This window comes from Brassica napus, chromosome A1 (genome assembly GCF_020379485.1).
Source record: "Brassica napus cultivar Da-Ae chromosome A1, Da-Ae, whole genome shotgun sequence".
Taxonomy (NCBI): Eukaryota; Viridiplantae; Streptophyta; class Magnoliopsida; order Brassicales; family Brassicaceae; genus Brassica; species Brassica napus.
Genome location: NC_063434.1, coordinates 26,545,629 through 26,568,456, shown reverse-complemented (window position 1 = coordinate 26,568,456; position 22,828 = coordinate 26,545,629). Strand labels below are relative to the sequence as shown.

At 32.5% G+C, this 22,828-nt stretch overlaps 1 protein-coding gene across 1 annotated transcript; it reads right to left on the bottom strand.

The window, feature by feature from the left end:
• Window positions 1–10,875: 10,875 nt before the first annotated feature.
• On the bottom strand, window positions 10,876–13,127 carry LOC125575647 (9-cis-epoxycarotenoid dioxygenase NCED3, chloroplastic-like). Its single transcript, XM_048739444.1, has one exon. It carries the CDS (start codon window positions 13,008–13,010, stop codon window positions 11,211–11,213), a length of 1,800 nt encoding a protein of 599 aa, XP_048595401.1. The 5' UTR covers window positions 13,011–13,127; the 3' UTR covers window positions 10,876–11,210.
• Between the last annotated feature and the right edge of the window lie 9,701 nt (window positions 13,128–22,828).

The window sequence follows — 22,828 nt, the reverse complement described above, 5'->3', positions numbered from 1 at the left end:
GTATTGAGTAGTAGCAGACAATTGTTTTGATCACTGATCAAAAGTTGTAGATTAGTCCCATCGTGGCGGCGGATTGATTTTGGCGGCATTTTTCTCTTCTCTCTTTGTTCTCTTGACCTTATCAGGTTTTTCAGTTTCAAACTCGGAAGTAAGTCATGACAAGTGTCGTTTTCATGTCATTAAGGAGATGTGGAGAGAATGTTGAAGAGAGAAGATATGTTGTTCTTCTTCTTAATAAGTTAGTGCCCTATGAGACTGGGTTTGTGGTTATAACGTTGACGGTCACGTGGTTATGTCCTTCTCGGCCCTCGAAACCCTAATACGTCCAGAGGCTCTTGCGCGTGGCTGATTGTGACATTTTATCTCTTTCGGGAATATGACGATTATGATTGAAAGCTATTTGATTTAAGTACGTTAAATCCAAAAGTATATAGAAAGAGAATTGGTCTGGTTTATCCATTTTGTGGCTTTCAAGTTTCAATCATGTGCTAAGTTTTCATATCATTTTAAGCGGTCCATGGTGGCTTGCTTCCAGACATATGTTTTTGTCGCGATAACGCAAGATATGGAAACTTGTTATAATATCTAATTGTAATAGCATCGTCCTATATGAAACGTCGTGGATAACGTTTTGAAAAACAGCATATATACTTTTACCCAAAAAAATAGCACATATATATATATATATATATATATATATATATATATATATATATATATATATATATATATATATCCTCTGTTTTCCAAGTTTAAATCACACTCATATACTATTATATATAGCTTGGTAGCTGGTGTAGATCTTGGGCCGAAACCTTGACTAATATGCGAATTATGTAGAAAGTTGGATATTCTTGTCACTTGAGACATCTATTGTGGCAAGAAGAAGGAAAAACTAGAGCCGAACTAATAGTCAAGGTTTAGTTGGGATTTGATTTAGATACTTTCACGTTATAAAAAGAAGAAAAAAGGTTTATTCTGATATTGATCGGAATATTATAACAACAACTGATAAGAAAGGATAATAGGTAACATCTTAATCAGCGTATGTGTGATATTCACGTGAACATTGAAAGAGTATGATGGATGTTAAGAGTGAGATGTTGATATAATATAATCAAACAATTTTTAAAATGAGTATTATAGTATATACTAATATTATTAAATAACATCATAAATATATTAAAAAACATGATTGGCCTATCCTAACGCTGAAAGGTCGACCTCCACACAACACAAAATCCCTCAGCTGTTTAATGCTGTTGGTTTCTTTCTAGGGAGCTTTACACTGTATTTCCGCATAAATAAATGTATATATTCAGCATCAAATACGTATTCAAATGACTCGCTTAATTAATTTATAAAGAAGGTTGATGATATCCAAGTAAAATTCGTATCTATATTATTGGATCTTATATGACACTAATATATGGTAGTTACTAGTTAGTTAGGATAGTGTGTGCATATAAACTATAAAGTATATGCTAAAGTTTAGGAAGTATAGTAATGTGGCGTGCATTATTGGCGTTTATCTTTTATAGAATATATGAGGCACGAATATAGGGGTATCACGAATATAGGGGTATACATCATCTTGTTCGTCACTCTACCCAATTTTCACATTAAGAAAAAAACAATTAATTTGGATTTCTTTTATTTTCTGTTTGCTGCAATAATTAATTTATCGCTTTTTTCCACAGCAAAGATCTTCTACTCCATAAAAGATAAACGCCCTACATACAATCACAATGGGTCCGATTGGTAATGGCTGTAGCTTTAAATATTTTGCTGTAGAAAAACCAAATATAGAACACGCGCGTGCCCCATGCAAGATCAAGTAACTCTCTGTTTTTTTTTTTGCTTAAATTATTTTGTTTTGTTGATATGCCATAATTTACTGTAGGGAGTATTTATTACTTTGGTCTATGAGAAAGGGAGCAGTAATGAAAATTAAATTATTACTTAAAATTATTAAATTTATTACTATGGTCGATGAGAATTGGAACGGTAATGAATAGATAACCCGTTTTTGTACGTTGACATACGCTCGTTCGACTTTCGAATTTGAGGAGTCCAAATTTAGAAAATGACTAAGTCTTAGGGGTTGACTTATGTAACCGCAGTGGTTGCAGATGCGGTTACGGAAGTTTACAAAAAACGGATGGTTGCGGTTTTAAACGTTTTCTAGAAATTTGTATGATTGGTATATCAATTAGAAATTGATGCGTAAACTTTTATGATTTATAAACTACCAAATGCAACAACTGTTAAATAATAAATTAATAGTGTTTACATTTTATATAATTATAAAAATATTAAAAATCATAATATTATAATAAAATTAAAAATTATACTACTAAATTTTAAAATTATAGAAAATATTTTTGTTTTACAGTTTTATAATATAAATTAAAATATAATATTTATACATTTTACATTTTATATTATTTAAATTTAAATTTTTATGGAATAATTTTAGTTTTATTTTTATTTTTATTTTTTTAAGGAGAAATTTTACTCTCCGCAACCGCAAACGTAGCTGGAATCAGCTTTTGATTTTAAGAGTTTCATAGCGATTTGAAGCGATTTGTAGTATTTTTTGTGATTGTTTCAAAATATCAACAACCGGTACCAACCGCAAAAGCTGTGTTTGCGAGTGGTAGCAGAGAAACAAGTCATGCTCTTGATAAATTGTTTGAGATAGTAGTGATAAGAATATTTACATTAATCAGTAGTTTATATAGAGATCATAAGACCAACTCCAATGGGACACTAAAACACCAAATTTGGTGTGATATCATCTATAATAAAACACTAAAAGTTACACCGTCCCACCAAATTTGGTATAATCACACCAAATATTAAAATAATATATTTTATTACTTTATAGTTAATTATAGATAGATTAGTTTTATTAATTAGTTTTAAGTTATGGTTAAATGAATATCATATTTATTATTTTATTATTTATTTTCATACTACTAAAACATTAAAATAATATAATATTTATTTTTTTTAATTAATAGTATAATTAAATGAGTTATCAGTTACATTAAATTGTAACAAACATAAAAATGCTTTTCATTTTAAATGTATAAAATTTTCTTTTAGACTATATTTTAATAAAACAAATAAAATATACAAACTAACTAAAATACAAATAACATATATAAATAAACAAAAAAATAAAATTACTGAATTTTAATAAATAAGTATAAACTTATATGTGATCAATATAATTAATCATAAATACTTAATGTATTAAATTATCAAAATGAAAAAGTTTGTAATATTAAATAATAAAAATATTGTTTGGGTGTAAAATTTGTGTAATAGTTGGAGATATAAAATAAAGTTTGACACCAAAACACTAAATTTGGTTTAATTTCAACACAAAATTTGGTGTAATTTCAACGCAAAATTTGGTTACATATTTTCTGCACATCATGTTTGTTTCCAAAAAAATCGGCATGTTTAGCTAGGGTGATAATTAATTATGATATATATGGAGCTAGCCAATTATATACATGTATGCATTTATATGTACTTTAGTTTAATTTACACGGGTTTTAAAATTCTTTATAAATGTAAACACACACATATATGTAAAAATTGTGTAAAAATTTTGAGTGAACATCTAATTGTGTTGACTTTTCGATACATGGTTCGAATGTTTACCGAACGCAACGCAGCGCGTTTATTTCACAGTTGTAAGAACAACTTTCATTTAGGTCCATAGTAACAAATGTAAGAGTCAATAAACAATAGCTAGCTAAAATGTTGTATGCACTTTGATATTAAAATTCGAATAGCTGAAGCACCAGGGTCCTCTGGAGCATTTCTTGCCAGTCTTTAGTATATTAGATGAAGTTTTAGTACTTTGCACACATATTAAGAAATTATCTTTTCTAAACATAAAATCATTAAAATATAATTTTAAACTAATTTATTTAATTATAAACAAAAATAATAAAAACACAATTGGTTACACAGTTTTTGATAAAGTTAAAATTATCTAGATATGTGAAAACATCATCTATTGTGAAACAAAAACAATCACCTAAAACATCATGTATATTGAAACAGATGGAGTATTATATTTTGAATCATTGGACAGATCAATTCACTTTAGTATTTAGTAGTTTTGATTCGATGGCTCATTATAATTAAAATTTGCTGTCGTCTGCCACGTGGTTCTCTTCGCATAGAAAATGTAAATATTCCATCTATTCCATTAAGATATATTTTCTTTAAAAAAATTGTTTCACAAAAATGTATTTTTGTGTTTTCTATGAAAAAATTATAAACTTCGAAAAAATTAATTAACTTTATTGAATTATTATTGATTAAAAATTATTAAAAATTACAAAAAATAATATATTTATTATAGTAATTTTAATGTGTTTTTTAATATGATGGAATATTATTTTTACCGACATTTACGTCAAACTATACGACACATATTGTCGATGAGAATATCCTTTGGACATTTCGTTGAGGGTTGAGCTTAATCATTTGATGCTTTATGGATGATTTGACCATAATTGTAAATTTCTTACTTCAAAGTTAAATCAATCAACATTAGTATTTGCTAACAAAACTTGAATAAATTCAAGTCCATTATCGTTACTAAGTTCATTAGTTAACCTTATACCGTGTTTCAAAAATAAAAAAATAAAAAAAACCTTAAACTATACTGTGTTTCCTTTTTCTGTAAAAGATTGCTCAAAAAATCTTTGGTGTTTCGTCATTTTCGCTGACATTAATTTTTGTCTTACACTTGTTTGCATCTATTTATATAATTCGTTATTCCAAATTTTCCAGTTTTTATAAGTAAGAGAAGAACAAAAAAAAAACTCATAATTAAACATTATTTGTTGGTTCATAAAAAACATTATTTGGTGGTTCATAAAAAAACATTATTTGTTGGGGTCTCTGTCTCTCATATTCGACGAAGAGCCAAATTAAGCGCCGCAAATTACTCAATGGCTAATTCACAAGAGTGAACATTAACGCAGAAAACAAAAGAGAGAGAGATATCTAACAATACTAAAAGGGACATATTCTGTATCCTGAGAACGCCACGTCATCAAAAATAATTAGCCAACCATGAAGCTTTAAATTGCCAGGTCATATTTGCATATGTCTAAGTGAAGCTCGAAACTGGCCTAATTCAAGCCCAGACTAGCCTAATCCCTAATTTCTTCTGAAGCGTAGAGAGTTCATCTTCCGACTCTTCCACTTCGTATTCACCTGATTGCTCTGTAACTCTGTTACTGCTTGCTCCTTTCTTCTTTATTGTTTCGTTCTGCCTCTCTCTATTTCTCCTTATATATAAATTGATACCATATCTTTGTGGAGGATTACTTCAAAGCAACACCCGGCTCTTCCACTTCGTCCTCACCTGAATACTTTGAAACCTCTTCCATGGAGATGATGGTATTGTATCGTTATTTATATATTCGAGTTTTAAATATGACAAATGTTTGCAGGTTGTTCCCCGAATCTCCTTACAGATTTTGACCAATGTTCGACTTTGTTTTTGATTCCTCTGTTGTAGTGATTGATTTAAGAGTTTTGGGTTGGCAACGAAGAGCTTTCTCATATATACGCTAAGAGACTTCGTGACGTTGATTACCTCAGTTGCAAGTTTGGCCGTACCAACAATCTTAGTGATGTTAAGAATTTCTTTCAATTTTTGTGAAGCTTATAGGTTTCATATTCTTGCTCGCTTCATTATTTAATCAAAAGATGGACCAATGTGTCTTTCTTCTCTTCATATGTTTGGTATTTAGGTTTGCTTACGGCTCTTCCTAAGGATTACTGTAGAGTTGTGAACTTGAGAGGTGTGATTTTCAACAATTGTAGTGACCGAGTCCTGCAGTTGCTACATGTTGAATATAGAGATGTTATTCAAAATCAACAGCGACAGAACCCTCCATCGTTACCTCCTGGGTTGGGAAGGGCGAAGATCATCTCCAAGCTCATCCTTTTATGGAAACCTCTCCAGATTGATATAGAGATGTTATTCATCGACAATATGTAAGGATTCTATTTACTATTCCTATATTCTCTCTATTTAAGAATCAAAAGCCCTGACTAATTGCATTCACATAGGGCACTCTGATTACAAGGCTTCATCTCCCCTTATCGTGTAGCAAAATACGAAGTTGTACTGTTATTGACAGCCAAATATGAAAAGTTGTATTTTGGGAGTGATAAGTGAGAGTTTCCTGTGAGATAGTGTTCATATCATCTGTTAAAACCCGAACAAATAATCTAAGCAATGAAAAGCTATGGTCATCTGTGTATACTCTTTTTATCTTAACTATTCCCAGCAGTGTTATATATTTCTTAAACTTTCTCTTGAATTCTAACTTGGTATCTTGTATGTATAAAAGATCATGTTTACTCTACTCCATATAGATTTAGAGCATTGTTTTTAGCTAGCTAGGTTATCAATAATGAAAAACTATGAACATGTAATGATAATCAGTACAAATGATTGAATGGTATATGAGTTTTTCTGACTTTTCATTTTTGATTTCAATCATCCAAGCGCATAATCATGTTAAATTACTCCACTATTATTTCAGCTTTATAACAACAACAAAAATAAATCATACAAAGGAACACTCGTTATTGGAAATGATATGTTCACTTACCCAAAGGAATGATATACAATTATATGTCCAGTACTTACTCAATATACAACGCTCGTTATTGTATTATAACAATAACAACAAGATTTCTATAGTTTTTTCTTCAAATAAATAGATTGGACCATCATATCACTACGGGAAGGCCAGTCTTCGCCATACTAGAATGGATACAAAGTTTTGCTGAGTGTCGACATACATGTCACCAAACTCTACCGTTGTGGGAATAATATAAAAACATTGCCACATATTTTATATGGAACTTAACAATACCAACCACATGCATGACGGTTTCTATATTCGTCAAGAACCTTTCAAAATAAATTCATAAAATAATTTTATTTATAATAAGCAAAAAATATCACATGTTAACATATAGTTCCGCGAATCGCAATGCCTGATTCGCGGTCTGAATAAGGTAAGAGTTAGTAGTAACTGCCATTATAAATGGAAAACAAAAGTGCCAACCTTCCACTAAAGGAAAGTGGTTAGACTTCAATTAGTTGGGAGAAAAGTCACCTTCTACTTTGGGTAAGTAGTGAACATAAAGTTGGATCATTATATTCCCTCACATAGTATATTTTTGTTATTGTAAACGTAAATACTGACACGTGAACGGCCAAAATGAGCTGTCTAAGTATTATAATTCAGATGGAACCACCCCAATCGTTTCGTCATCCAATGATGTTTTCCGATTAAGTTTTTGCATCCAGTGAACAACTTTTGACCAAGACAAGCAGTGAACTTCATTTATTCTCTTTTAATATTTCAGTTTTGAAAGATAGTTCTAGTTAAAACTTTCAAATATAACACCAGAGAGGATTTTTTTTCTTTGACAACACCATGAAAGATTTTGATCCAAAAAAAAACACCGTGGAGGATACTTGAGTCTCTATAAATATCATATGTACACTTGTATTTATGCGACTTACGCCTTGAATGTATTGGGATCTAACTTGTTTGAACAAACCACAAAGCAATCAACATAAGCATAAATCAACCCCAAGATTTTTTTATCCGGTGTTCATCTCACTCCTCCAATCCGAAAAAGCAGCTATGCTCACCAGAACTAGACTCTAGAAATTCACTAGAACATTTCTATAAATATTATATGTACACTTGTGTTTATGTGACTTACCCCTTGAATCTATTGGGATCTAACTTGTTTGGGCAAACCACAAAGCAATAAAGATCAACATAAATCAACCTCTAGATTTTTTTTATCCGGTGTTCATCTCACTCCTCCAATCCAAAAAACAGCTATGCTCACCGGAACTAGACTCTAGAAATTCACTAGAACATTTCTAAATCCGAACTCAAGATTATAACCCTAATCTCTCTTCTTTTTCTCTCTTGGTCCTTCAACAAGAATATTTAATCATCTCACTCTATCTCTTAGCTATTTATATCCCTCGAGTTTACTAAAATAAAACTAATTAAAAACGATTTTGCATTTAGTCGTTTCACTCATACCCGAGTAAGCCTTGGTTTTACTAAACCTGACTTACCTGATAGCCGAGAAGAGAGATTAGACCAACTTGCAAATACTAAGACACATTCTTTATGTTTGATTTTTTTTTCTCAACTTATGTTTGAATGTTAAAAAACACAAAGGATGCTTTGAATTCCCATAAAATATATAAAATACATCACATATAATTGAAATAAATTGTATTTTTTTACCATCAGAAATCTCAAAACCTACACCAATCTCTGAATTATGTTTAAGCATCGACATGAACATCCTCGGTCGTTATTTTACAGTAGGCTGGCTACAAATCTTTTAGTCGGGAAATTTGTATGTATGTATAATCGATCTTTATTTTTTATCCTACTTTATAATGTTTTTAGTTATAATAGAACGCTAAAAACCAAAAATTAATTTCCTATTTATATCTTTATATATAGCCTATTACATTGCCAAGATAGTAACAGACACACACATGTAATGATACTTTTTAATAATTTTCCTTACTTGGAAAAAACGGATTAAGTTTATTTCGTAAAGTAGTCTCTGAGAAAATTAAATGCTGGATATATATGTCAGAATAGATAAAAAGGTAATCCAAGTTCCACGTCGGATATTAGACATAATAAAGTCTAATATATATAGCTGGTCCAATCCCATTTAGTATGATGCCTTTTGGAGTAACGATCCAAAGAACAAATCCGTGAGAGTTTAGGCCCAAAGCAGACAATATCATACTAAGTGAAAGATTGGACATCTGGTGACGGACATTTGGCTCTAGTTGAGCGTCTGGCCTCCAGCGCGGGCATTCGGTTTGGCTCTAGTAGAGCATTTGGCCCAAGAGTGCTTATGGTCCGTCACAACAGATTGGTATCAGAGCCAAGGTTCTGTGGTCCTTGGTTTGAGGGAAAGATTGTCAGAATAAATAAAAATGCAATTCAAGTCCCACATCGAATATTAGACATGATAAAGTCTAATATATATATAGCTGGTCCAATCCCAATTAGTATGAGGACGTTTAGGAGTAACGACCCAAAAATAAATCCGTGAAGGCTTAGGCACAAAACGGACAATATCATACTAAGCGAAGAGTTGGATATCTGGTCACAGACTAGACATCTAGATGAGCATCTGGTATGGCTCTAGTAGAGCATCTCGTCCAAGAAGTACTTCTGGTCCGTCACAACAATATATATATATATATATATATATATATACTATGATTATATTCCAACAGGAATACTAATAGTGGGTTTCTATATATTAGAAGAGAACGTGAACAAACAATCAAAATAAAAATCCACCATATTAAGATATCCCCGAGTTGGCCAAATATTAATATTTCTTTTTGACATTTCCCAACAACATGTATGATCTGTCTTGACACTTTTGGTGTTTGAGATATTTTCGTGTAAATGTGAAAGTGAACTTATGTGCTTTTGATCCCTATAGCATTAAGCCATTAATTAGTGGAATGTTCAGTTTGTGCTTCTTTGGCACACCATTTCTCAGTTATCTATTTTCCCTCATCCTATATGCGCGCACACGCACATACTTAAATATATATATATGTCCAAATACGTAGACAAAATATTATTTTGTATTTAACCAGATTTTTTCCAATTTTCAACCCTTATTTTTCGATATAAACCTGTAGTTCTTTAACAAAAGGAAAAAAAAAAGAACCTAGAGTAATAATTTAACCGTTGCAATATAATGGTGTTGTGCTTAAATAAGTTTAGTCGTTAACACTTTCGCCATCCGCCAAATTTAGAAAATACTAACAATTAATGTAGGTAGATCAATACGATGAGTAACTAACGTGTACGTAAATCTTATAAGATTTTAAATCTATGCAAGCAACCTAATGTTGCTCTTCCCTTGCAAAAGTTGTTAAATGAAAACAAATGTAACTCATATTGCGTACCAAATACTTTGGAAATGTCTTAATCTCAACACACCCAAACACTCTTTCGAACAGTTGACTTTGCTTTATTTGTTTATACATTTATTTTCTCCAAACAATCGTGGAATCACCTTATCAGATTACTTAAGTATTACATTTTAAAAGTAATAATTGAAATATATTTAAGAAAAAGTTAAATATGCGTTATAAACTTATAGTATAAGAATAATGCTGTTAATTTCGTCACAATCCCACTAGTTTTGATTGGTCTCTCCACTGTGTTGCCATCCACCACTCACATTACATATCCAATGCTGTTTACGGTTCTGCTTACCAAAAAACAATATGCTTTTTGATATAGGTTTATGACAACGACCGCTTACTAAACTCCCTTTAATCTTCATTACAAAAAGTCATATTCAAATTACATACTTACTTTTTTGACGTGGGTTAACTTCACTCGTTGGTTTCTATTTCGAAAATTGACGGAAATTGACTTTGGTGATTCTCTTCCATGCAAATACACCAAAAATTGACTAACTATAGATTTATACGGAGTGTGAATTGGTTACTAACTTTTGTTTTCAAGTCCAAAAGTTTACCTGAGTGTTGTCTCACTCCCATTGGTCCATTTTAAATATTTTAAATATAATCATATAATATAATATGTTTACAAATAAAATCACTTGATGAAAGATGATGGTGGCAGAAACCATAAAACGTTTCCATAAGTAAAAGGATGTAACTAAAATAAAATAAAATAAAAATCATAGACAAAAAGGGGCAGGTATTTGAAGTCGAATCTAATGTTGTTTACTTGTTTGCTTGCTTAGAAACATACATTTATAAACATAATTTATTTGTTTAATACATCTAATAATATATACTTCTCACTATGAACAACAACAAGTGAAAGAATAACAGAAACCAGCTGAGCTCGAACGGCTACCCTACAGCCCAAAAGCTACAAGCTGGTCCCTCAAAATCTTTCATATTTCTACATTGACCCCCTAAAAAAGGGAACTAACAAACCGCACCCCAAATAAAAAGAAACAGAAAATAAAAAACACAAGAGGAGGTGATTCCGGGGACGTATATGTAGAGCATCCCACTGGTAAAATCCCTCTCTCTTCTTCTTCTAGAAGCTTCTCACTTAATATGTATCCATGTTTTATATTTACACCTGCTTCGCCAAGTCACTAGCTCCGATAAATGTACCGTGAAACCCATACGGAACCCTTGACGGAAGTTTAACCGTCGCTTCAACCTCCAAGCTAACGGCGTTAACTATCTGTAACTCTGACTTCCACGTCATCTCGTCGTGAACGAAACAGAGGATGTAACCGTCGTCTTCACCTCCCCCCTCTCCTGGGAGAAACAGAGGCTCTCCACCGTAACGGTCATCGCCGTATAAATGCTTCTCGACTTCTCCGGTAAAGAGATCGACTTTAGCAAAGCCGGAGACTTTAGGCCACGGCTCGGCCAAAGCGAGGTAAGCGTATCTTGTTCTACGGCCGAGCATGTTTCTGTTCACCATCCCCGCCTCGAGGTTCACTTGCTCCTCCCCGTCGGAGATGATCGGACGGCGAGTGGACTCTCCGGTTCTGAGGTTGAGGCGAATCTCCGAGAGGACGCTCTTGAGATTCTCGTCGGACTCGTTGAAAATTGAGTCCGGCGGAGTCATGCAGGAGCCGATCACGACGACTTCCTCTGTCTCCGGCTCCTCCCACGCGTTCCAGAGGTGGAAGCAGAAGCATCCCGGCGCTTCGATCCACTTGATCCCGGACGAGTCTCCGGCGTATTTATCCAAAACTCCGAATCTTGCGACCTTGTTCTCGTCGTAAACCACCGGAGAGCCGCCGCGGATCATCTCCGGGAGTTTGAACACGACTTGCTGGTCCGGGATCACGACGAAGTTCTCCGTGATCGCGAAGTCGTGCATCATCGTCGGCTGCTCGAGGTTGATCTCGACGTCCGGCGATTTAGTCCCGTCCGGTGAGAATCTGAAGTACTTTAAGTAAGGCTTCGAAACGACGTCGTAGCTTAGAGCGAATAATTCGCCGGATTCCGGGTCGACTTTCGGGTGGGCGATCATTGTGGATTCTAACTGCCCGTCGAAATCGTAACGGCCAACGGTTTTCAAGTCTCCGCTTGGAGTGATCCTCACTTGGTAAGGTAAATCGTCTTCCGACATGGCTAATAACCGGTTGTTGAAATAGACTAAACCGGCGTTAGCGACTCCGGTTCCATGTCCCGGGTCGACTAAACCGGCTGCAGCTCTGGCGTAGAATAGCATGAGACGAGCGATACCGGTGTGGCCGTGAAGCTCGCCGATGGCTTTTGGGAAAACCGGTTTACCCAACTGACGCTCCTGGATGAACCGGTTTGTTTGAGTAAACCGGCAAGCGTAGCTAGCTGAACCGTCTTCGAATTTAACGGCGTGAACCATCCCGTCCCCGTCGAAGAAGTGGTGACCGGTCACCGGCTCGTGAAGCGGGTTAGCTCCGTTGCGCACGTACACTCCTTTGATGGAATCCGGTATTGTCCCGACCACCGGGAGGTTACGCCGGACGGGCTGTTCATTCACCGGAGCGAAGTTTCCGGCGATCTGAACACTAGGATCGGCGGTTTTAGGGAGTGGATGTTGTCGCTCGTGGCTCACGAGGAAGCCCTCCGCCGCGTCCAAGGCTGCCGCCGCTGCTCTTTGGAACAAGTTCATCTGTTTAGTGACGGAGTCTTTGGCTTTGGGGTTAACAACAATGGCGGGAGAGGTTGAGGACTGCTTGGGGAAAAGAAGAGCAGGAGGAGTGTGAAGCGCAGAAGAAACATTGAGCTTGCGTTGGACACGACTTGTCATAGGCAAAGAGCAAGAAAAATAACTCAAGTCGGAGGTTTGAGAAGATGATAATGACGGGTGAGTATGATTACCACCGAGCCATCTCCGAGAAACCGCCGTATTCGTCGTGAAAGAAGCCATTTTTTAAGTATGCGTGATCAGTATTAGTGCTTAAAAAGTGATCGTTCTGTTTTGAGAATTGTAAAGTCTCTTGTTTTTTTTTACTTTGCTGTTGAAGTGGAGAAGGGAAGAGAGAGTTGGTTTGAGAGCGATGAAGTGTTGAGCGTTTATATAAACCGGGAGGGGAATGGTGGGTCCCATCCGGGTGGCCACGTGTTGAATCAGTGACAGAGAGAGGAATGGTGTGAGTGGGGGTATTAAGTGAAAAGGTATTTTGGGAACAAACTTAATAAACAGAGTAATATGGTTCAAAGTTGAAACCTTTCACACTTTGGACAAATGCATCCACTTCCATCTTTAACTCCCTTTGTCTTTGTTTCTGTCTTCTTCTGTTTCTATGTTTATTAACAAGTCTTAGGCAACTTGAGCATAACATATATCGTGCAACAACCTCTAATCTATTGAGATTTATCCTCCACAACACGACATTTCCCTTATAAACACATTTAGTGTGCATAAAATTCAAAACTGCTAAAGTTCTGAAATTTCATTTGCATTTATTGATAAAATGATGTTTTTAACTACAATCACCAACTTGGCTTATGTCGTGGTTCTAGAGCTTCTTGTTTGAGAACTCCAACTTGGCCTATTCATCTCCACATGCAAATACCTCTCGTCTTTATTACATTATATGTTTCTATGTATAATACGGTCCAGTTGTGTTTAAATCGAAAGACGAGTAATAAAAACTATACAGGCAAGCATTGGAGTACTTTTGGGCTTGACTATCATGTAAAATTTCGATTGTGTTAACACAAGCAATTGAACCTCATGATCTCATCTAAATTCTAACTGTGATATCATTATGTAACTTAACCGGTTTGTAATTGCTGAAGACCTAAATTAATTAATATAGCAAAAACGTTTAATTCAAATTTACCATGAAATTCTCCAAGTACTAACGTGAAACTTTAATTCGTTCGTTAAAATCTCATTCACGCTCAACGTGGAAAAGTAGGAGAACAACATCGATAAGTGGCTCAACATCGGATGGCTATGATACCACGTTTAATAATTTTAAACTAACTGAAGATAAATAGATTTAAGAAAATAGATTTATCTCAATCCTTTTATATTAATTTATTAACTACATATGTAAGACTTACGAAATATATTACTTCATAAAAGCAAAAGAAACACATCACAACTCATTGTGTCTTCTGTCTTTCTCTCTATATATTTACCCGAATAACACAAAATATATATCCACTAACCACTACTTAGTACCTTCAACGAATAATCCTTGAAACGAGTAACCCAAATAAATCGTAACTTGTAGAAATTAACAGAATAGTGAATTGAACACTAACAGTCAACGCATGCAATTTATTTAAAGTAGGTATGCTACATCATAGAACTTGCTCTCTAATATTAACTTTAATTTGTTTTTTCTTTCACTTAGATTTTAGTTGACGAGATCTAGAAATGTTCGACCACTCCTGTTTTTTCTATCGGGTCAACACTCAGAAAGAGAGTCTTACATTTATGTTTTGTTCTTTTGTCATCTCTCACATTGATGTTCAAATATATAATAGAGTTTCCCGTTAGACAAGTAACTCAGAATTTCGTATACTCGAGGTCCTAATACAAACATGAATATATTATGCTTATTAAACTTTTAGAGGCACCATCCACGTATATATCGTATATCAATTAAATGGTGACATAAACAATATATTTTGAACACAGAAAGGAGGTATACTATTTAACAGGAACGATATCTTTAAAAAAAAAAATCGGTTAACATTTTCTGCCAAGTGCGAACAAGTACTAGAGTTAGAAGAGTCTTGAACTTTAGGTATTATATATGTGGACGCATATATAAATCAACGAATCAAGCCTCGCATATTATTTAAAGAAGAAACATACTTCACGTATAAATTTTCTAGAAACTCCGCCTAGTAGTTTAATAGAGAAACATATAAAAATCGAATGGAATCATTCCACACCAAACCAGCTTTGTATGATATGGTCTCGAGTAGCAACAAATATTTGCACTATAAGATCAGGTGTATTTGGACATTTAAAAAAAAATGTTAATAGATAAAAAATAAGAAGAAAATACACGTAAAAGGATGAGTAAAGGGACATTTGGGTCTATATTGTGTCACTAATCTGCGATTGGACCATTGTGTCGTCTAACTTTCTTTCTTTGGTTAGAGAACTGAAATCAAATTGGTTTGGTACGTCCGTTAGTGAAGAGGACACGTTTTAGAGTTAGCCCGCGTCTTTGCCTCATTACCGAGTTCTCCCATATAACACGTGGTGACCTTGTCTTTTTCATTTTTTTTCGCTCCATCACGCTTGCTTTATTTATGCATTTTTCTCTTTTCTTCTTCGTCTTTTTCATTCATTTCTTTTTTTTTTTCCTTTTTTTTCAAAAGATTTTTTCTGTTTATTACTTTTCACTGTAATACCTAACTAACTGTTTAACAAAAGCAGCTGCACCTTTTTAATACTTTATCGATTTACACGGCTAAAACAATATGCTACAATGAACATAATACTTGATGAAGGTAACGAGTCGTTTTTCTCTCTTCTAATTAGTCATATTTAAATCTTAGAAATGTCACTATTTTTCTAATTAGTTAGTTATTATCTTAAACCGTCAAAGTTAGGTACAAAATTTTAGTTCATGGTCACTTATATATTCTTTTTTCTTGCAACCACTCATATAGTCATATATATTCTAAAAATCGATCTAATGGATGTTACACGTTTCTTCGACAAATCGGTTATGAGATAAGTCCTTTTGGACTTAACACGATCTTAAGTTCTCTAAGAACAATTGTCTACGCATCCTAATACTTTGCTAGACTTTCTAACCTACAGATTTCAATTTTCATCGACTATAATTTATACACGCACGTTTCCGGATTAGTACCCGTATTATTTGATAATTAGAACGTTTTCACACTGCGAGCGACATATAAGATTTATTACCAAATCCTACCACATAATGTCGTTAGAAAAAAAAATAGTTTAAAATTACTTATACAGCCCCCGCTAAAAATTGAGTCTAAGTGGGATTTTTTGTCTCATTTGATTAGAGTCATCAATGACTGAATTAAGGCCCATGAAAAGTGGAGGGGAAGTTTAAAAAACAGGAACAACGAAATATAATATAAGATTAACGGTTGGTTCGATCATCCTTATGAGATTTTATTAATACAATATACCATTTCAATCATGCTCGTGATCTTAACCATCCGTTCTTTTTAGTTCTATAATCAACAGAAAAAGATACATAAAATATATCATAAGTTATCGCCACGTCAGTTTTATCGACACCTCATTTATAATCGAGTGGTTTTTTCTCTAAAATATTTATGTATTGTGCATGATGCGTATACTATATTTGTATTTATGCATACCATGATTTCAGGAACGATAGCGTAGATTTTGTGTTTAACGGACGAACTCGTGGCTCATGAGATACCCCCATCAACAATCGTATATTATGATATATATACGATTTTCTTATTACTACAATATTAAATTATTCTGATATACTTTTGGTCGATGAAATATTATCCCACAAAAATTATTATACAGCATCAAATGTTTATTGAACTGTGATCCCGTTTTATATGTCCCCGAAACAATAGTTATATATTTCATTTTTCATGTCAAGTTCGAAATCTGAAAACACATAAACAGTGATTAGTTAGTTTATTATTTTAAAATTAAACTAGAAATTATTTTAAATTGACACTTATCCAAACTAAATCCCAAATTTTATCTAATTAGAAATCTAATTCGGGTCATTTTTACTCGCTTTTATAGATTTAATTTTGTTCTTAATTTTAGTTAAAAGTGATGTAAAATGACTTATAGTTTAATATAAGAATACTAAACCAGTTATAATTATAGTTTATGTTTTTTTTAGATTTCAAACTTTAAAAATGAAGGGATTTAAGTCTCAAACTATTGTCTCATAGGGAATTAAATACAAAACTATTCTTTCAGAAATTTATTCATAATCCCAAAATATCTGATACTATATAATAGTTTTCGTAAAGAAATAACTAGTCGACATTTTTGTTAAATGGGTTTATTGTAACCTTCTGTTTTTACTTATGTTGGTACACATGTTTTTGATTAATCATGATCTAATAGGGCTGATACATGTTTCTTTGTTCTCTTTGTTAATTTATCATATGCATATGTTTTTTTGTTCAAACTAACCTTCCTATGCTACAAATATTGATTATTAAGCAGCTTATATATAATTTTGTACAACCAAAAAAAGGAAGGCTAGTTTACTTTATATATTAAATCTATGAAAAATGTCTTAATGTTTGAACCTTGCACAAATTTTGTGTGTTGATTTAAATCCAAGTACCTCTATAACCCCAAAATACATACTAGTAACGAGGGATAAATTTAATTCACGTCGAGATATCTTTTCAACGTACAATAGGTTGAGAAAATAGGGACATTATGTGCTCTATGTTTTGGCCCTATTGAAAGCAGCGTGATTTTGGATCAATAACAAACTGAATACTAAAAGCAAGAAGTGTAAAAAAACAAGGTGTAATATTGATTCATGTAATATAATACTATTCAAAGAAATTAAAAACAGAAATCTTATCCTACTTCGAATGGAATATTGTCAGAACCCCAATCGATTAGACGTGGTTCCATGGTTTCTATTTTTTGGTGGGTCAAAGGTCGACTCGTTCACGTCACATGTCACATTAATAATTGTGTGCTCCAATTATATCCGATATAACAATCGTGTGTATAGTTCAGGTATTTTTTTTGACCAAGTATAATTGCTATTGTGTAACACTTTTTAACCGACGCTATGTGGCACTTACAGCATTAGCAGCGGCAGGTGCCCATGAAAGAGGATTTCACACAAATGTTTTAATTTTATTATTTAAAATTTAATAAAAAATTTGGATGAATAGATGAATAAAGAGAAAGTATTTGAACTCTTATCTTCAAGCTTCTTTGCACCAAAATTTTCTTCGCATTATTTCCTTCTGTTTTAATTTTGTACTTTAATTTAATCATAAAAACTTCACTAAGAGACTACCGATGAAGCTGCCCTTATACAACTCTTCTTAGAAAAATATATATAAATTTGATATATTTCTGTTTTATATTTTCATATTATATAGCATTGTTGTTCTTTAACAAGAAATAACAATAAGCATAGAATTGTTGTCAGATTGTTGTTAAAACAAACGTGTCTTAAGCGATACGGTGCTCGTCAATCCGATTCACAAAACAATACAATTGCCACTCAGAAATTTTCTTATCGACACGTGTACACCTCTAATTGGGTGTCATCTATCCGACAAAAGATTTCGTCACCATGTGTCGCGCACGCAGATGTCAGACCATGTAACATTGAGATGTCTTGAGGCAACGCAGTGTCAATTTAAGTTTTCTTTTCATTTTAGTTTTCAACATGTACCTTGTAACTAATCAACTAGTAGGATAACGAGGCCAATACAGACCAAACTATCCAACAAGGACTTGTTTTCGAGCATTAACGTCATTGCAATCAACGCATATATGTATTACCATTTGTTTGTATTCACATAGCAGACATAATTACGACCACAGTTGGAAATTTTAGTCTCCAAAATATTTTGCTGTTTTTTTTTCTGTCATTTTTAACACGTGTAGTATATATAATATTCTCTCTGTTTTAAAATATAAGTAGTTTTAATTGAAAACATTAATATTAAGAAAGTTATTATTTTTAAAAATATCATTTAATCAATAAATTCAACCAATTATAAAAAAATTAACATTATTTCAATGGTCACGCAATATCCAATAAATAAAAAATGTGCATTAAAATATGTAAACTATTTATATTGTGAAACAAACTTTTTTTTGTTAAAACTACATACAATTAAAAACAGAGGGTGTACTATCGTCCTAAAGAAATTATTGTCCTAGATAAATGCGAAAGTATGTGGAAGCTGATACCTGCTCATGATTCCGTGACTGATGAAATATTTAATTTTCAATATTTATTAATGTTTTTTACATTGTTTTTTTGTTAAAACTGGCCTTCATGTTTTGCATTAGTTATTTAGAAAAAAAAAAGATTATGTTTCGGGTAATCTAATTTTTAGCTAATGATTACAAATTAAACTCTATTTCAATGTGTTACATACAAAACTGTTAACAGTGCATTCATAAACATTTATGGATATCCGTTGTCTAAAAGTTGGGTATATTCTATATGGATAAGAGTTTATATATGTATTAAGTGTATATATACTTTTTGGCGAGGATATTCCCATGTTATTGGACAATATGAAGATAAAAAGACACCTGATAGAAATTGGACCCTCCATTCTAATTTAACACAGAAAAATTAACCGTGGATTTACGGGCCTACATCGGTCTTCTGCGTGTGGGACCCAACCAAAGTGCCCTAGGACACTGAGTCCCTGTCTTTTTGTTAGCCTTGCGCCGACCGGCCAATCAGCCTTCAGATATACAATTCGCATACATGTGCTTCTCTCTTTCTAGATAGAGATTACATGTGTGTTTATCATATGTTTAATTAGATGAATGGTTCTGTGCTTGCCAAAAAAACAAAACGAAAGGTTGGTTTAGAAATGATGTAGAAAAATTTATATTTAGAAACCTGCGTACTCTGTAAGGATTTCTTTTCGTTGATAACATGAAGCAGATGCTTATTTTCAATATGTTACCACATTTAAGAAGTGTATTTATCAAAGGAATATATCACTAATAATTTTAGAAATTCAGGCTAAACAAATTTAACTATCTAAATTGTAGTTCGTCACTAAAGAATTTAAATTGATTGTCTATATAAAACTGGTTACCTTGTTTTTTCTTTGGCAAGCTAGTAACTAAATAGATTTTTTTTTTTGAAACACATTTAGATTAAATAGATTAAAAACATGATTTTGAATATATAGATAGTTTTCATGATTATTCAAACTATATATCTTGTTTGGCCCGCCTCCATATTAGTTGTGTACATTCAACCAATCTTGTTATCTCACAGCGATTTTCTACACGCATGTGAACAAGAACGCTATCAACAAAACCAAACAGCCCTTTAAGATCTAATAAAACTCGATTACCAAGTATATAGTCATATAGTTGTCGTTTGCAAGTTTGTAAACAAGTGGATCAAAGACTATTCTCTGTGCTCTCAAAATATTTCATATATATCAATATGTTTTATGTGTGAATGTAAATAATTGGAGCCAAAATGTATGGGTATGACGACATTGCTAGTTTGACCAAAACCTACTTGAAGCGAAGTGCACAAGACAAAGGGAACAGACTCAAGGAAAACTTTGGCAGGTGTCAAATCAACTTTCTGTAACTACTAATAAGAGTTGCAAAGAAAATGCCACAATCTGGGTTCCACTTATTTACCGTGCGCATGTGTTTTTCTCTGGAAGACAGGGTGGAATTTTTGAATGCTGAAACTACTATTGGAGATTTTTTTTTCCATTCTCTTCAACAACTTTTCCTTTTACTTTTCGGTTATCTTTTCTTTTTATTGTCAACAACTTTTGAAGAAAAATTCATCACCTTTGAAGAAAATATGGTGAATTAATGCAAATTAAACTAAAGCTGGCGTGCCGCTGAAATGATAAAGATACACATATCTTAATCAAAAAATTTGAAGAAAAATTCACCACATTTTTACCAAGCTAGCTAATGAGATATTTGTTATGTATATTAAAATCTTGATATATTATATATCATTGTTATTTTACTTTTATTTAGCTATATTATTTGAGGAGCAAAATGGGGTAGCTAATGAGATATTTTATAACATTTTCTTTTGTAAAATTTTTGTTTCAAAAACATAGAGATATTTATTTCTTCACTAAAAATATCATTAAAATTATATTCCATCCATTTCATTATATAAGAAATTTAAAAGTTTTATTATAAAATAAAAATATATTTTCATATATTTTATTTATTATTTGATCAAGATTAGTATGAAATTTATTTCATGGTTGAGTAGATTAATTTAAGTTTATATAATCAAACATATTTTCGTTTTTCCATAATTTGTTGGATACTCGAAATGAAATCAACCGATAGGACCATACTATTTTTACTATAAGAGATTTAGACCAAGATTAATAGGAGATCTTGGCTAATTCAGTTTAGTTTAGTTTTATTCACCTTTTAATTTAAATTAAACATTAAATTAGAATACAATTTAATTTTTGTCAAAATATATATATTTCTGCTAATATGAAATCTATATTTTTTAAATTAATAGTGCACATACAGTATTATGTAGAAAAACAATGCCGGTGATTGCTCCACCATTGTTTTCTAAAAAAATAAAATAAAGGTAATAAAACATTTTTTGTTACTGTACAAATTAGGAATGAAACTAGGAATACATATAAATATAATTAACAATTTTTACCGTTGCTGACAATTATTAAATACGGCCAACGAACTAAACGACCACAAGCACGTGATTCCGTGAAACATAAAACACATAATTTTTTCCTTTGTTTCTGGAAGCAAAATCCTAATGTCGGCAAACGATCGGTAGATGCTACCGAATATCATTAGTCTGATTGGCTAATTTTAATAATATATTTTTCATATATCGGTTTTGATCATTATAATAAATCACTAAATCATCTGTAATTAAAAATTATTCTCACCGTCGAATCGTTATCGCTCAAAGATAATATGCGTGGTGAGCTATCGCACCCGAAACCGCGTTCACGTCCAAGAGCCACAAAACATCATATAAATATTTAGAATATTGAATAAAAATTAGTTAATTTCTGGAGTGGGGTTTGTTATTAGTTCCTGATTGTTATTTTACTCAAGCGAACACTTATATACCTAACTAGTTTTTAAAAAGAATACTTCCAGGTAATGCTGGGCGACGAGGGCATTGCTTTGGACCCAGGCACAAAGGTTTTGTGCACTACTAGTAGATGTCACTAAAACAATAATTTATAATAATAGTTACATTAATTAATATTAAGATACATATATAGTTCTACTGCTAACTCTTTTTGAGTTATATTATAGGGTTATATATATGAACGCTGTAAAATGTAAGAACATATATATATATATATATATATATATATATATATATATATATATATAACCATCTACGAGTTCTAAAGGATTAGTTTGAATCTTGTTTTTCTTTACAGAATTTAAAGGGATTATTTTAAAAAAACTCGATATTTCTTTTGGGATATATATCCATTTTTCAAAAACTGCAAACCACATATATATCACTGCATGTTTAATTTTGAACCTAATTAACCTTTTTGTTGGTCTTCACCTATTGTCCGTTATTAAAAATTTATAAAAATTAGGTTTTAATAATTCAGCTTCTGTTAATACGAGTACAAACTTATAAGAGATGTGACCAAAATAAGATCTTTATTCTGGATGAACTTAGGTGTCGCTAGTTTACTCGTGCCTAACAAAGAGTGACTTATGGAGTTAGCATGTGACATTCCCTTTGTTTGACCTAATATGGTATTCAGAGGAGCCTTATCTTTGTAAACTTTTCTTATTTCCTTTTTGATCGTTGTTGGGCGTACTTAATCACACTTTTTGGAATAATTAAAGACTGCTTCTAATATGATACCGTTTAATTGTATTTTAATTACGAAAATTAATTAAAATATTTCTGCTGATAAAGCTTAGCCTACTACGTATAAGGCCAAGTCCAACCACACGGTAAAACAGCAAAATAGTGCATTGATTTGATGTTTCCTCTCTCCAACCCAACGGTATATCAAACTGCATTTTAG